The following is a 15,859-nucleotide window of genomic DNA, read 5'->3' on the forward strand; positions in this document are numbered from 1 at the left end:
ACACGAAACGAGCGGTTTGTGTGAGAAAACGAACAGTATTTATATAGTTTTTGTCCTTTTGTAAACACACACACCCAAATGATCAGAGGACGCGGGTGCTTCGGACTGCGCAAGCGCCGGAAAGCGACGGAAAAGGTCAGAGGGCGCGGGCGCTTCGACCCTTACTGTATATTATTAACTTTCGACTTTGTTTGTCTGCTGTTATTTATTTATAACAGTCAAATGAACAAAGTAAAGTGTGATCTGATAGTGTTGGTTATGTTTTGACATAATCATGCTGTGATCTGAAAAATGAAACTTATTGAGATAGTTTGGTGTAACTTGTTAGCAGCAGCTCTGTGATTCTACAGTATATGATTATCAGCAGTTTTTTTTATCATCCATTATATTTAATAAACATTGTTCTGAGCAAAACACTTTCAAATGTATTAGTTTAGAAACACAGATATCAATAATCAGCCTGTGAATCTCAACAATGGTGACAATAATAAAGCATGTTGCAGTGGCTGCCACCAATCACAACTCATTAATGGCTCCCATCATGCATTGCGGTATGAATAAATTATGATCTGAATTGTCTATGTAATTTACTTTTCCCAATTGTCACCATTGTTGAGATGCATAGACTGAATCTTTATGTCTGTGTGTGCCTAAAAGAAAGATAAAAAAAAAAAAAAACTTTTAAGAAATCCTTTATATTATATTTAAAATTCTGGATATTTTTGCAGAATCACAGTTATGCTGTAACCAACAACAAAAATCAAAAACATAAAGTTCAAATTATGATTGTCATAACATAACCAACACCATCAGATCACTTTTTTTTTCTTTGTTCATCTGGCAGTTGTAAGTCAGACACAGCAATCAAACAAAAATTAAAGTTAATAATTTAAGGGTCAAGAGCCCAACTAAAGCAAACACCCATCACCATAACGGTGGCTTACAATTTGAGATTTTCTCCTTCAGTGATTCTGCTTGTAATCATCAGGTGTCTTCAATAATGCTAAATCATCACTCAATTGATCACTTAATTGTCTCGTTAACTTTAACACCATGTAGAGTGGGACCATATGTGCTCTGAGCAGTGTTAATTTAACACTGGGGAATTTACTGTGTACTGAAGTTTCGGACATACTCTTTTCAAATACTGTTTTCCCCTACTATATAGTAGGAGAGTAGGCATATTCGGACGTACTATAAGTATACGTACGCCCGAATATCGCGATAATTAGTACGTCACTCTGGTAATTCTCGCCTACTCTTTTGTGGATACTAAGGATTCGGACATACTTATTCGCTCGCCTACTGCTTTTTCCATACTATATAGTAGGGAAGTATGCAGTTTCGGATGCAGCCTTAGGGTAAGTCCCAATACACCTACTTATACTACGACCTAAAAGTATGTACTTTTTTTGTGAGGAAAAAGTACATACTTTTGAGTGTGTAGCAAAAGAGTATGCACATTCTGTATGCACATTCTGGGACATACTTCGATGACGTCACGCAACGTAAACGACTGTTAACGACTGTTTACGCACACGCGACTGTTAACAAAACATTTTACATTTCATTCATTCTTATCAGGGGGGAAGGGTTTCATAAAATATTGAAGGTTCCCCGGGCGCCGCCATTGGCTAGCGGACCATCACCTGCTGTTAGCATCCCATTGACTCCCATTCATTTTGGCGTCACTTTAACAGTGAATTACTTTACATCTGAGGCGTTTAAAGACTCCATTTGTCCATTATTTATTTCTAAAGAAACACGACAATGTATAAAAGGCTCCATTACCTTGTATCTTACGTTATGGCCCCGTAGAAGCCGTTTTTGTAAAAATAGGCTAACGATTGCGTCATAACCACGCGACTCTCTGTCGCACAGTAGAGAGATTACCGTATGGACAGCAGGAGAAGCTTACGGACAATCGGGGGGACGTGGAGGCAAAATGACAAAGTAATTAATCAGAATACTTAGCAAAAGTTGCTCCTGCTCCTAGCTCATGGACACCTCCTACTCACACTCTCCGTCTCTGCAAGTTTCGGAAGGGGATGAATCAGATTTCTTTTGGCACAGCTACTAGAAGACAGACGGGTTGCTCACGTCACATCTACGTCGTCAAGCTCAGTTTGAGTCTGCGCAGTACGCTCGACCATCAGGAAGTAAGAGTTTCTAATTGACTTCACTTGTCTCCGTTGAAACCTATGGGGTCGCTGTGTTCAGTTTATATACTGTCTATGATTCTTATAGGGTAGAGTGGGGTAAAATGAGCCAGTGGGTAAGTTGCACCCACCCTCTGTTTCTAGGCAACTATACACATTTGGTGTCATGGGACCATACATTTTGAAGAACTCCATTTATATATTGCTGTGAAGAGGAGAAGCACATGGGACAAGAGGGAAGTTGTCTTTTCCACAAAAACACCTTTTTTGCTTGTTAAAGTAAATTTTCTGCATTTCAGGTATATTAGCCGTTTTGTAAAAAAGCAAATTGATCTAGGTCTAAAGTTGTGTATGGTACATGTTGGTGATTTGTCAACATTTAAAACCGTATGAATCATTAATCTAAAGGTTACCCTGAATTGCTAAGCTAGGCCGTTTTTACCAAAATGGTGACTATGGGGCAAAGTGAGCCAGATGATGTGGGGTAAATTGAACCAGTGGTTCAACCTTTTTGAAATGGAGAAAATCGACTGAAATGTGTTGAAATAAAATGTCTTTGTATAAGCAACATATTAAACCGCAATTAACATTTATATGCCCTAATATTTCATAAAAACGATACAGTCGGCCGAAATATGAAAGACAATATTTTGTTGACTAGTTTTGGATAAATTATAAAGTTTTTTAAAATAGACTACTGCCACATCAAATAAGCTTTTGTTTAGCAATTTCTGAATTTCTGCTCATATGTTTTATATATATATATATATATATATATATATATATATATATATATATATATATATTTAAATATATATATATATATATATATATATATATATATATATATATATATATATATACACACAGTATTTTTTTTATCAAAAATAAAGTCATCAACTAAGATGTTACTATAGTATTTGTTCCAATGTAGGCTATATTCAAATAAATGAATACATATAGTAAAATGTAGGCCTATAATTTATTTTTTACAAAGAAAGAGTACACTTGAAATATTGTTGAAATTGTAATTGTTGTTGTAATTGTAATATTTTTAATAAAATAGCAAAACATATATTTACAAGGTAGATGTAAGCTAAATCTTAAAAGGTCAATATAAGCCTTCTCTTTAAATTATTTGTATTGTGCTTTATATTAGTGACACATTTGGGGAGAAGATTTTGTTTTTTTAATAACCACGCATAAACATTATTCTCTCAAAAATACAAACATGTGCATACATGTTGCTCACATATTATGGTAGCCCTGTTTTGTGCTAAATAGTGCATTTACACCTTTGTCATTAATATGTTTATAAGCAACTAAAAAAAAAATCACAAATGTCAGGGCATTTCAAAACATCCGAAGGACCCCAAAAACACCTCAGACCCCAGAGGGTTAACATTGTTTAGAAAGGTAAGTGTGTTATTGAATTATTATTTTAAAGAGGCAAGTTTTTTTTATTATTATGCTTGCATAAAAAAGTGAAAGATAGGATGGTCAATTTACCCCCAGATGGCTCAATTTGCCCACAGACTGGGGATCAACTTACCCCTAGCCTGGGGTAAGTTGAGTCACATGAACACTTTTTTTTCTGAGGTCATATTTTCAAGGCTCTTTGTCATAGGTGCATTTTTTAATTTTCAGTTTATAGGCAACATCCCAAATTAACAGTGGATGTTTTCACTGTACTTCTGTGTCAATTTCCCTTGCCTTGAGATCCACATAAGTAAAAACAGGCTGATCTTACCCCACACTTTGTGTGCATTATGTTTTGTGATTTCACAAGAACGAATAGAGCACCCGCAACGGATTGAACCTCGTGTCCGAGTGAAGACAGTGTCTACAGTTGACGTTTAGTCTATCTGGGTCTCGTCTACAATCAACGTCCCCGAACGTCTACAGTCGACGTTTAGTCTATCTGGGTCTAATCTAGGGCTGAGCGATATATCGCACGATATTGTTATGCGCATCTCGTCAGTAAAGCCGGTTCCTTGATTAGTAGTAAATCGCCATCACCTGCTTTCAGATGGAGCGGTGTTAAATTAACACTCCTGGGGCTGGGAGTGTATATTAGGGCTGGGCGATTTAAATCGCGATATTGTTATGCGCATCTCGTCAGTAAAGCCGGTTCCTTGATTAGTAGTAAATCACCATCACCTGCTTTCAGATGAAGCGGCATTTAGGGCTGATGAGATAATTAAGTGATTAATTTAGTGATGATTGAGCATTATTGAAGACACCTGATGTTAACAAGCAGAATCACTGAAGGAGAAAATCACAAATTGTAAGTTACCATTAAGGTGATGGGTGTTTGCTTTAGTTGGACTCTTGACCATTATATGTTTACTTTAATATTTACTGTTGTTTGTCTGCTGTTATTGATTTATAACAGTTAAATGAACAAAGTAAAATGTTATCTTATAGTGTTGGTTATGTTTTGACATAATCATGCTGTGATCTGAAAAAGGAAACTTATTGAGATAGTTTGGTTTAACTTGTTAGCAGCAGTTTTGTGATTATTCAGCCTATGATTATCAGTACTTTGCTTATAATTCAAAGTAATTAATAAACATTGTTCTGATCAAAAGACTTTCAAATAAATTCATTTAGAAACACAGACATCAATAATCAGCCTGTGAATCTCAACAATGGTGACAATAATAAAGCATGTTGCAGTGGCTGCCACCAATCACAACTCATTAATGGCTCCCATCATACATTGCGGAATGAATAATTATGATGTGAATTGTCTTTGTAATTTACTTTTCCTAATTGAATATTCTGCTCCTCACCATTGTTGAGATGCATAGATTGAATCTTGACATCTGTGTGTACCTAAAAGAATGATTTTTTTTTTTTTTAAAACAACTTTTAAGAAATCCTTTATATTATGTAAAAAATTCTGGGCATTTACGCAGAATCACAGTTATGCTGTAACCAACAACATAAATCGAAGTCAGAAAGAAGGATCTTAATGAGTTCAGTGATCAAGTTCAAATGATGATTGTCATAATATAACCAACACTATCAGAACACTTTTTTTTCTTTGTTCATCTGGCAGTCATAACTCAAATACAGTAGCCAAACAAAATCTAAAGTAAACATATAAGGATCAAGAGCCCAACTAAAGTAAACAATGATCGCCATAACGGTGGCTTACAATTTGTGATTTTCTCCTTCAGTGATTCTGCTTGTTAACATCAGGTGTCTTCAATAATGCTCAATCATCACTAAATTAATCACTTAATTATCTCATTAACTTCAACACTCTTGAGTGTTCATATACACTCCCAGGAGTGTTAAATTAACACTGGAGTTTTTGCTGTGTACAAAGAGCCGTAGTTAACTGACAAGCTGAGCCATATCGCATTAATTATTGCTGGCGATACGTCCGCGATATTAATGCGATATGGCTCAGCTTGTCAGTTAACTACGGCTCTTTGTACTAAATGCCGCTCCATCTGAAAGCAGGTGATGGTGACTTACTTCTGATCAAGGAACCGGCTTTACTGATGAGATGCGCATAACAATATCGTGCGATATATCGCCCAGCCCAGCGTTTAGTCTATCTGGGTCTCGTCTACAATCAACGTCGCCGAACGTCTACAGTCGGCGTTTAGTCTATCTGGGTCTCGTCTACAATCAACATCCCCTATCTCTAACTTGTTCTCTTAGCTAACTTGCGGCGTAGCAATAATAAACAGACAGACTTCAGCAAATGTCCTGTAAATGCTTTAATCACAGCCAGGAGAGTTCTCGAGCAGTTCTCAGAGAATCTCTCCCAAATAGCAGAATACATAAGGTTTTATAGGATAAAGACAAACACAACAATAAGATGAATCTGCCTAAATCATGACTTAACTCATGTCACCTTCTTTCAATATGATTGGTTCAATTTGTATAAGCAATTTGTTCAAAGTATTAGAATGTTAGGCCTAAAAGGGGAAGTAAGGTTTAGACGTTAGAATCATTTGTTTAAAAGATAGTTTACTGTCTTATCTATTAAAAATCCATCACAACGCGTTTCTCAAACTGACTGCTTAGCAGAAGAGTCAGTTAGGTAACCATGTTGAATATTCTTTATATAAATATAAATATGTTTTTTTTTTTTTTTACTTGACTTGGTGTGCGTCAAATTTGGTGTTATTATCAGCGTATGTTTTAAGATTTGGTTGTGTTTATGTTTTGAAACCTTCAGAAAACTTTAACTAGATCTTTCTCAAAATTTACTTTGCTGACTCTGTTGGCTTCAAATAGGTGTAGATGACTTTTACAATAAATCAATGTTTTTTTTTAGTTTGAAGAGTTTTTTAACAGATAATGTGAAAATAACAAGAACTCTTGTATAAAAAAAATATATATAAAAAAATAATAAAAATATTTAGTCAGCATATGTTACGGATACATGTCCTCAAACCAAGCTCGTGCTCCACTCTTCACCATAATGGTAACCCCCCTAAAATTCCAACATAACAGAAAAAGTTTGTGAAAAAGTTAATGTTAAAAGTTAAATGAAACAATTCAGATTACTTAAAATATGTCAGTTGTGTGAACTCAAAAGAAAAAAGAAAGTTCTAAATTATTAAAAGTTAATTTGATTGAACTAATTTACTAATAACTTTAGTTTACCCTACTCAGGTGAATGAATTATTTTAACCATTATGGAAGATACCAAAGCGTCCAAAGCTTAGATATAAACGCAATAATAGTGATTATGTAAATAACCAAGAAGGTCACATCTATGATTCTTGCCAATCTGGTCCAGTATGGACGCTGTCGGAACTCAGTGTGGATCTGATTCAGATGGTCGAGGATCTTGTCGGGAGTACAAAACTGCTCTTTATTCTGATCTTTAACTGAGTCTGGAGTATTCTGCTGGTCTATTACAACAACTGTGAGAGGAAAAAAGCATAGCTCTGAATTAATGTTTTGTCTCCATAATCTCACATACGATATTTCAATGGAGAATCTTTGCTGATACTCCATTATAGAAAAACAAATGAATTTCACATGTGGTTTTGGGGTGGCTTGTTAAACATGTAATAATGCATGGTTTTACATTTGCTAAGTTCAGACTTGAAAGGCTATTTTAATCCATCCATTTGTCCATCTAAACCGTGTGTCCTATTTTTTAGAGGCACAAGCATGCTGGAACATGGAGTCTAATTTACTCAAAGATTAATTTAATTAGCTTTTCTTTGCATACACAGTAAATTCCCCAGTGTTAAATTAACACTGCTCAGAGCACATATGGTCCCACTCTACATGGTGTTAAAGTAACACTGAAGCAGTGTACAATTAAGTGATTAATTTAGTGATGATTGAGCATTATTGAAGACACCTGATGATAACAAGCAGAATCACTGAAGGAGAAAATCACAAATTGTAAGCCACCGTTATGGTGATGGTTGTTTGCTTTAGTTGGGCTCTTGACCCTTACTGTCTATTATTAACTTTAGATTTTGTTTGTCTGCTGTTATTGATTTATAACAGTCAAATGAACAAATAAAAAGTATGATCTGATAGTGTTGGTTATGTTTTGACATAATCATGCTGTGATCAGAAAATGAAACTTATTGAGATAGTTTGGTGTAACTTGTTAGCAGCAGCTCTGTGATTCTACAGTATATGATTATCAGCAGTTTTCTTATAATCCAATATATTTAATAAACATTGTTCTGATCAAAACACTTTCAAATGTATTAATTTAGAAACACAGACATCAATAATCAGCCTGTGAATCTCAACAATGGTGACAATAATAAAGCATGTTGCAGTGGCTGCCACCAATCACAACTCATTAATGGCTCCCATCATGCATTGCGGTATGAATAAATTATGATCTGAATTCTCTATGTAATTTACTTTTCCCAATTGTCACCATTGTTGAGATGCATAGACTGAATCTTTATGTCTGTGTGTGCCTAAAATATATATATTTTTTAATCACTTTTAAGAAATCCTTTATATTATATCTAAAATTCTGGATATTTTTGCAGAATCACAGTTATGCTGTAACCAACAACATACATCAAAAACATAAAGTTCAAATGATGATTGTCATAACATAACCAGCACCATCAGATCACTTTGTTCTTTGTTCATCTGGCAGTTGTAAGTCAGATACAGCAATCAAACAAAAATTAAAATTAATAATTTAAGGGTCAAGAGCCCAACTAAAGCAAACACCCATCACCATAATGGTGGCTTACAATTTGAGATTTTCTCCTTCAGTGATTCTGCTTGTTATCATCAGGTGTTCATAATTAATGCTCAATCATCACTCGATTAATCACTTAATTATCTCATTAACTTTAACACTGCTTCAGTGTTACTTTAACACCATGTAGAGTGGGACCATATGTGCTCTGAGCAGTGTTAATTTAACACTGGGGAATTTACTGTGTATGTACCAAAGCTACAAATCAAAAAAAATCTTAAACTGAATTCCACTGATAAACCTTAAGTTCAAAATATAAAAGTATAAAATACATGAAAAAGTTACTCATAATCTGATGTCGTGTCAGTTCTTACCATTTTGTCCACTAACAGCAGCTTTAGTTTCCACTGATCTCTTCTTAGCTCCTTTAGCCATCAGATAATTCACTAGAATGGTCTCCAAAATGCTGATGGCAATTAGAAAGAAGATCGCACCGCAGAAAACCCCTGTGAAAAACACAAGAAACAGCCCAGCTAAAAGAGTTTTGTTACAAGAACATTCTCCAAATATTCAGTGTTGGGAATGTATCAAATGCCCAGATTTCTTGACGTTACACTGTTAGACCTTTTTTTTTTTTTTACAGTAAATTACTGGCAACAATGTTGATTGTAGTGATGGCCATTTCTAAAACACTACTTTATGAAGCTCTGAAACCGTTACAAATCTTTTGTTCTGAATCAATGGTTCGGAGCGTGTATCAAACTGCCAGAATCACGTGATTTCAGTAAACGAGGCTTTATTGCGTCAAACTGTTTCATGAAATTTCAATGAATCATGAGGAGTCACTGAGAACCACTGAACAAGTGTCCTTGGGTTTTATCCTTGGTTTCACCTGATCTGGTTTTTACCTGACCACAGCTATGCAGATGACACACAGCTCTACTTAGCCCTATCGCCTAACGATTACAGCCCCATTGACTCCCTGTGCACTGATGCATTGATGAAGTCAACAGTTGGATGTGCCAAAACTTTCTTCAGTTAAACAAAGACAAAACTGAAGTCATTGCATTTGGAAACAAAGATGAAGTTCCCAAGGGGAACGCATACCTTCACTCTAGGGGTCAAACAACTAAACATCAAGTCAGGAATCTTGGTGTGACACTAGAGTCAGACCTTAGTTTCAGTAGTCATGCCCTAAGCAATAACTAAATCAGCATACTATCATCTGAAAAATATTGCAAGAATTAGATGTTTTGTTTCCAGACAAGACATAGAGAAACTTGTGCATGCTTTCATTACCAGCAGGGTGGATTGCTGTAATGGACTCCTCACTGGCCTTCCCAAAAAGACCATAAGACAGTTGCAGCTCATACAGAACGCTGCCGCCAGGATTCTGAGCAGAACCAGAAAATATGAACACATCACACCAGTCCTCAGGTCTTTACACTGGCTCCCAGTTAGATTTAGGATTGATTTTAAAGTATTATTACTGGTATATAAATCATTCAATGGCCTAGGACCTCAATACACTGCAGATATGCTCACTGAATATAAACCCAACAGATCACTCAGATCATTAGGATCATATCAGCTAGAAATACCAAGGGTTCACTCTAAGCACGGCTAATCTGCTTTTAGCTATTATGCCAGCCGCAGCTGGAACCAGCTTCCAGAGGAGATCAGATGTGCTCCTACATTAGTCACATTCAAATCCAGACTCAAAACACATCTGTTTAGCTGTGCATTTACTGAATGAGCACTGTGCCAATGTTCGTCCGACTGTTTGTACTGTACTGTATTTTATTTTATTTTTCTAAACTGTTTTAATTATTCTTATTTCTTTTTATTATTTTAATTTCTTCTATGCGAAGCACTTTGAATTGCCATTGTGTATGAAATGTGTTATATAAATAAACTTGCCTTGCCTTGATCTCTGATCAGTTTTATGCATTTGTAGATATTTTAATTCAACATTATAATTAAAATGAATAATGATAGTTAATAGCCTCTTATTGGCCTGTTTAACTGAGCAATTCATAGAACAAACAAAACAAACCCTGAAAATTGATTAAAATAACATATAGACACTTGATAATCTTATTAGATGATTGCATTTAAAAGTTTTAACTTTCAATTAAAATTTGCAATTGATTTGTAAAAGGTATTTTATCCATGTTTGGTCCGGGTTTTTGTTGCATTTACACTGTTCTGACCACTAGGGGTCACCGGGGAGACGTGTGTCGGATTGTTTCGAAGCGTTGACACGATACGGCACATTTGCTTCAAAATGTCTCAGTGTTCCACGAAGCCTCGATCTGCCCACCACTAACTGTTGCCAGTAATTTACTGTTAATTGTACAGTTCTTTATTACACTTATTGACCAGTATGACTTTATTACCTATGTTTTCTGCAAGCCACATTTGTGCACATGCACATGATTTGTGATTGATTATGATGACAAAATCATCATAAAAACCTGTTCATCCATTAAGCTCACTTAATTCTGTGTCAAAAGTGTTACATTACCACCACTGTAAAACTACAGGATTAACTCAATTCTGTAGTTTCACAGTGGTGGTAATGTAACGTTTTTGAGAATGAGGAACAATGAGGATTTTTTAACACATCATGCACTGAAGGATTGAGGGCAAACCAAACACAAATAAATCTTCCAAATGATTATTTCAAGCATAATTTCACTAGAACTCAACACTCCAGACCCCAATCCAGAACCATAAAATCGAGGCTCCAGCCAGTCTGAGCTAACCAACGAAAACCCCCAGCAAAAATGCCTTGTGTCTACAACCTATGTATATATGTGCCTATTATCACATATAAGTCGTGTAATTTTTATAACTATTAGATGTTTGAATGAAAGTGTGTCTTGTTTCCTATCAGTGCGATCGTATGTTCACAATTATGAAGATGGCTTGATTGAATTCTATGTAAAATGTTTTGTATTCTTATAGGAATCATGTCTAAACTGTGGCCTCTGTACTCTCTGCTAGAGCTGGAGAGTAAAGAGATCACAGATAACGCATGACTTACGACGAGAGGGGACATAACAGCCACCTCTAATGTAAAGACCATGTCTAATAGGTCAGAACTCATCCAGGAGGCTGGACAAACATTTGAGTTTAAATCTTAGGACCCGAAGAAAGCCGGGGGAGTTTTTGCTAGAGAAGATTCCAGAATGCATTAGAAGATACATTGTCAAGGAGACAGACAGACGAGCAACCATGTAGACGAGCAGATGAAATAACCCAAATCAAAAAGAACATGGGTTAAACAGCTTCATTCAAGCCATCTAACTACTCTCGTCTCGGATCTCTCTTATTTTCTTTTCTTTTCCGTTGAGAGTCTCAGTTCTAAGTTAAGTTTTGCTGCAAAGTTTTGGTTAAAGCCCGCTTCCAACTTCAAAGAAGATTGATTGTAAATTGGCCGCCCCAGACATCTATTCAGACAAGAGGAGAAACCCGCCAACGAACTCAGGAAACCCCTTTATACAAAAAAAAAAAACAGTGTTTTCAGTGGTTTGGGTATTTATATCCGCTGGAGAGCTGAATGTTACGGCCTGTTCAAATGAACACTGGACGAGTCATTTGCTTGACTATAATAAATAGTTCTTGCAAATTCCCGATTAGTTAATTAATAATAATAAGTCCCTTTGAGCTAAATTGATCGGTCAGACCCTTACACACAACCAAAGAAAACAGAGCTATACTACTTTGTAGAAACACAGAGATCATCAGTACATGTCTCTCAACAGTGGTGGCAATATACTTTTAATTTATTTATTCATGCAGCAATCTGGGAGTTTTTTTTACTGGAAACCAGCATGCATTGCAACTTGAAACTTTTGATTGTCACCATTGTTGAGATTCATACACTGAATGCTGTGTCTGAGTCAACCAGAAGCAATGTTCTAATGCTTTGCAAAATTTAAATATCATTGAAAATAATCGTTTTCAGAATCATTGCTGAATTTCATGTTGTATACACAGATATATGATTAAAGCTACACTGTGTGATATTTTCCCCCATCTAGTGGTGAGATTGTATATGACTACCGTGTGAATATTAGTTTCTGTTCCTTTCAATTTCGAGGGCGTTTTAACTCCTACGGTGAGCGTATTATTCCAAGATTAAAATGGCTTCCAGTTCGACTTCGTCCAATTGCACCTTTAAAACTATTCATCACCTGTGATCCGTCGCAGCACAGATTTATGTTACAAGGTAAACAATACTTTTTCACCATTGACGCGAGGAAAAGTAATGCAAGTTATACTAGAGGTCGTTCTGGCGTTATGCACAACCATGCTATGGTTAGACAAGCAACTATAAAACTTCGAATTTACACAAATAGGCTGAATTACCTGTCGAGAGGAAAGCAGGCAACTTCGGCGTCCGTTTTAAAATCTTTGCTCCTAATGAGCTCTTTCCATCTGGGAAAAGTTACTCCAGTATTGACGTTTTAATTCTCTCTTTCGCTTCCTTGGTGACTGCTACATGTCCTCGAGAATAGGCGCGATCCTCCATCAGCAATCTTTCAAATCTGCCGGCAGTCGCGAGAAATCTCCCCCACGCTTCCGTCACGGTGTCACTGAGTGTAAAGCGCGAAAGGCGAAGCTTGAATTTACAGGTATGTCCCTCTTTGGCTAATGTAGTTTCAAGATGGAGGGGAAACATGGCGACCAGCATTCGAACCCCTCACCCGTATGTACTTTCAATGGCGGAATATAAACTTACAATAATACTTTATTATAAATATATCAGTAAAAGGTCAAGTGTCAAGAGACCAACTAAAGCAAATACTGATCTCCATCATGGTGACAACATTTTTTTTATTTTCAATAAACCATCAACAACTAAATATATTTTAATTCTCAACGAGAACTTTTGTACATATATGAAAGAAATAATGTTTAACTGGTTTGTAAACTGGTTTCACACTCAGTGTGGGTGGAAGTCAGTTGTTCTTGTGTTTGTCTTTTTTCTGTTCTTGTTTCTCTGTCCTTCAGTGATTCTGCTTATCAGGTGTTCATCACTGTCATAATTTTACTCTCTTCTTTTCATACACTCTGTCAAGTGGACTACATTAGTGGGTTAGGGTTTGGAAAATGTTTTTTTTGTAATGTTTCCTGCAGCTAATTTTATTTTTGTTACCAAAATATTCTTCTAAAAGGTGGGATAACACTCTCTATAAACATTTTAAACATGTTTAGTGATAACATTGATATGACATTATCCCCTAACATTCTTATGAAGTTTTAGTGGGAAGTGTCCCAGCAGACACAGGACTGAAGCTCTTAGTGGGGGGAGCTCTAGAGAGAAACCTGCGAGGAAAAAGCGAGAATACAGTGAAGAAATCCCAAAACTACACTGTTAACCCTTGCTGTAAAAAAAGGCCAAATTCTGACAATATCATACCATTTTCCCTTAAAACAGTAATATATCGTAGAAAACAAAAGTAGCCTACAGGAATATACTGTGAATTAACAGCGCTCAAAGTCGACATTTAGAGGCTGTTTTCACAATCACACCCTATACCCTCATTCACTATTCCCTACATTAATTCACTAATATAGTCCACTTGAATGAAAAGAAGTGAGTGAATTGAGACACTGATGAACACCTGATAAGCAGAATCACTGAAGGACAGAGAAACAAGAACAGAAAAAAGAGAAACACAAAAACTACAATTGACTTCCAGGAACACTGAGTGTGAAACCAGTTTAACATTATTTCTTTCATACATGTACAAAAGTTCTTGTTGAGAATTAACAGAGATATAGTTAATAATAAAGTTTGTTGTCACCATGATTGAGATCAGTATTTGCTTTAGTTGGTCTCTTGTCCCTTGACTTCTTACCATTCATCTCTCTCTGACTGCTGTAACAGTGAGTTTATAAAACACATTTGTTAGGGCAAGAAAAAGTCAAGAGGAAGATGATCAGGTGTTTTTGGCTTTTGTGATAATGTCACAATCATCCTGGACATGTCTGATTCTCTGATCTTTTCTGTATTTATTCTTTGAATTTATGGGTATTTCATATTTAGCATTTATCTGTAAAACTACAACATAAAATCAATACTTCTGTAATAAGGTCTTCTGAAGAATATTGTAATCATATAGCACATTAAAAATCTCCTGTTTGACTCAGACACACACAGACATCAACAATCAGCACATGAATCTCAACAATGGTGACAATCAAAAGTTTCATGTCGCAATGCATGCTGGGTTCCAGAATAATATAAAACTCCCAGCATGCACTGCTGCATGAATAAAAAATATATATATTGCCACCATTGTTGAGATTCATGTGCTAAATTGTGATATCTCTGTGTTTCTAAAAGACAGTGTAGCTCTGTTTCTCTGTTTCTGCATGATGTGTTAAAAAAAATGAATCATTGTAATTTATTGTTGTGGTTTCACAGTGGTGGTAATGTAACACTTTTAATTGAGGATGAATTCCTTAGTGAATGAACAGGCAATATGATGATTTTGTCATCATAATCATTATAACCGCAATCATTCATAAACTGTGTGTGCGCACAAGTGTGACTTGCAAAAACACAGCTGAAGCAGCAAAAGAAACACTAAAGTTTTAGCATCAGCATCCCAACTAAAGCAAGCACTGATCTCTATAATGGTAACTTCAAACAAACATTTTCAATTAAACATCTTAATAACAACTTCTGTAGATGTTTGAAATAAAGTCATACTGGTTAATAATAAGTGTAATAATGTGTAATGGCTGGAAGTCAGTTGTAGTTCTTGTGTTTCTCTATTGTCTGTTCTAACAGCAGGTGTTCATCACTAATGCTCAACAATCACTTACATATTCCCTTAATTATCTCACTGCAAGACTGTCTCAATGTTACTTTTACTCTTTGTAGTGTGGATTTCCCTGTGGGGTTGAAAGGGTTAACAGTGTAAGATTAAAAAGTCACACCCACAAAATGTATTTTAACAGTAATAAACTGTAAGTTATAAAACAGGTTTATACTGGCAACACTGGTGCCAGTAGTTTACTGTAAAATGTATTTTTTGGGTCACCGTTGTGCAGAAGAGTAGAGCCTGTGCTTCAGTCCAGGAGAAGATCGACAAACATTGATGATACGCTGCATGTTGCTTTATTTAACAGGCGGTGACTGTGTAGTTGCTGGTCCAGTGAAAATGTCTTTATTTACAAAAGTTTTGTTGTGGTTTCAAATGAAAGAGGTTCATAGTAATACTTTGCTCACGTTATTAATGCATTATAAATTTTAGTTAATACATTTAAATGACAGTTGGGCAATTTAAGGCAGTCGGTTTCTGAAAATGAAATTAGTTAACTCGAGTTTTAGTGCATTTTTACAGTAAAGAACTGGCAACAGTGTTGCCAGTATTTTACTGTAAAAAAACCCGGTAAGGTCTAAAAGTGTACTGAGCCCTGCTTTAAAAGAGGTTTAGATGTTGAAGTTTGTTTGAAAGTAATAGTTTGGCTGGGTCACCATTGTGGTGATCAGTGTTTTCTTTAGTTGGGCTCT

At 35.8% G+C, this 15,859-nt stretch overlaps 1 protein-coding gene across 1 annotated transcript in view; it reads right to left on the reverse strand.

The window, feature by feature from the left end:
• The window catches only part of LOC308696419 (5-hydroxytryptamine receptor 3A-like), a gene marked incomplete at its 3' end in the record, with an annotated part of 108,621 nt that overhangs the window by 14,032 nt on the left and 78,730 nt on the right, over positions 1 to 15,859 (reverse strand). The window contains exons 8-9 of the mRNA XM_081375154.1: positions 8,697 to 8,828; positions 6,915 to 7,054 (exon numbers count right to left, since the gene is read on the reverse strand). Of these exons, the coding sequence (XP_081231280.1) occupies positions 6,915 to 7,054; positions 8,697 to 8,828 (272 nt within the window). The remainder of the gene's footprint in view (positions 1 to 6,914; positions 7,055 to 8,696; positions 8,829 to 15,859) is intronic.

The sequence above is a fragment of the Scardinius erythrophthalmus genome (assembly GCF_964197995.2).
Source record: "Scardinius erythrophthalmus genome assembly, chromosome: 1".
Lineage (NCBI taxonomy): Eukaryota > Metazoa > Chordata > Actinopteri > Cypriniformes > Leuciscidae > Scardinius > Scardinius erythrophthalmus.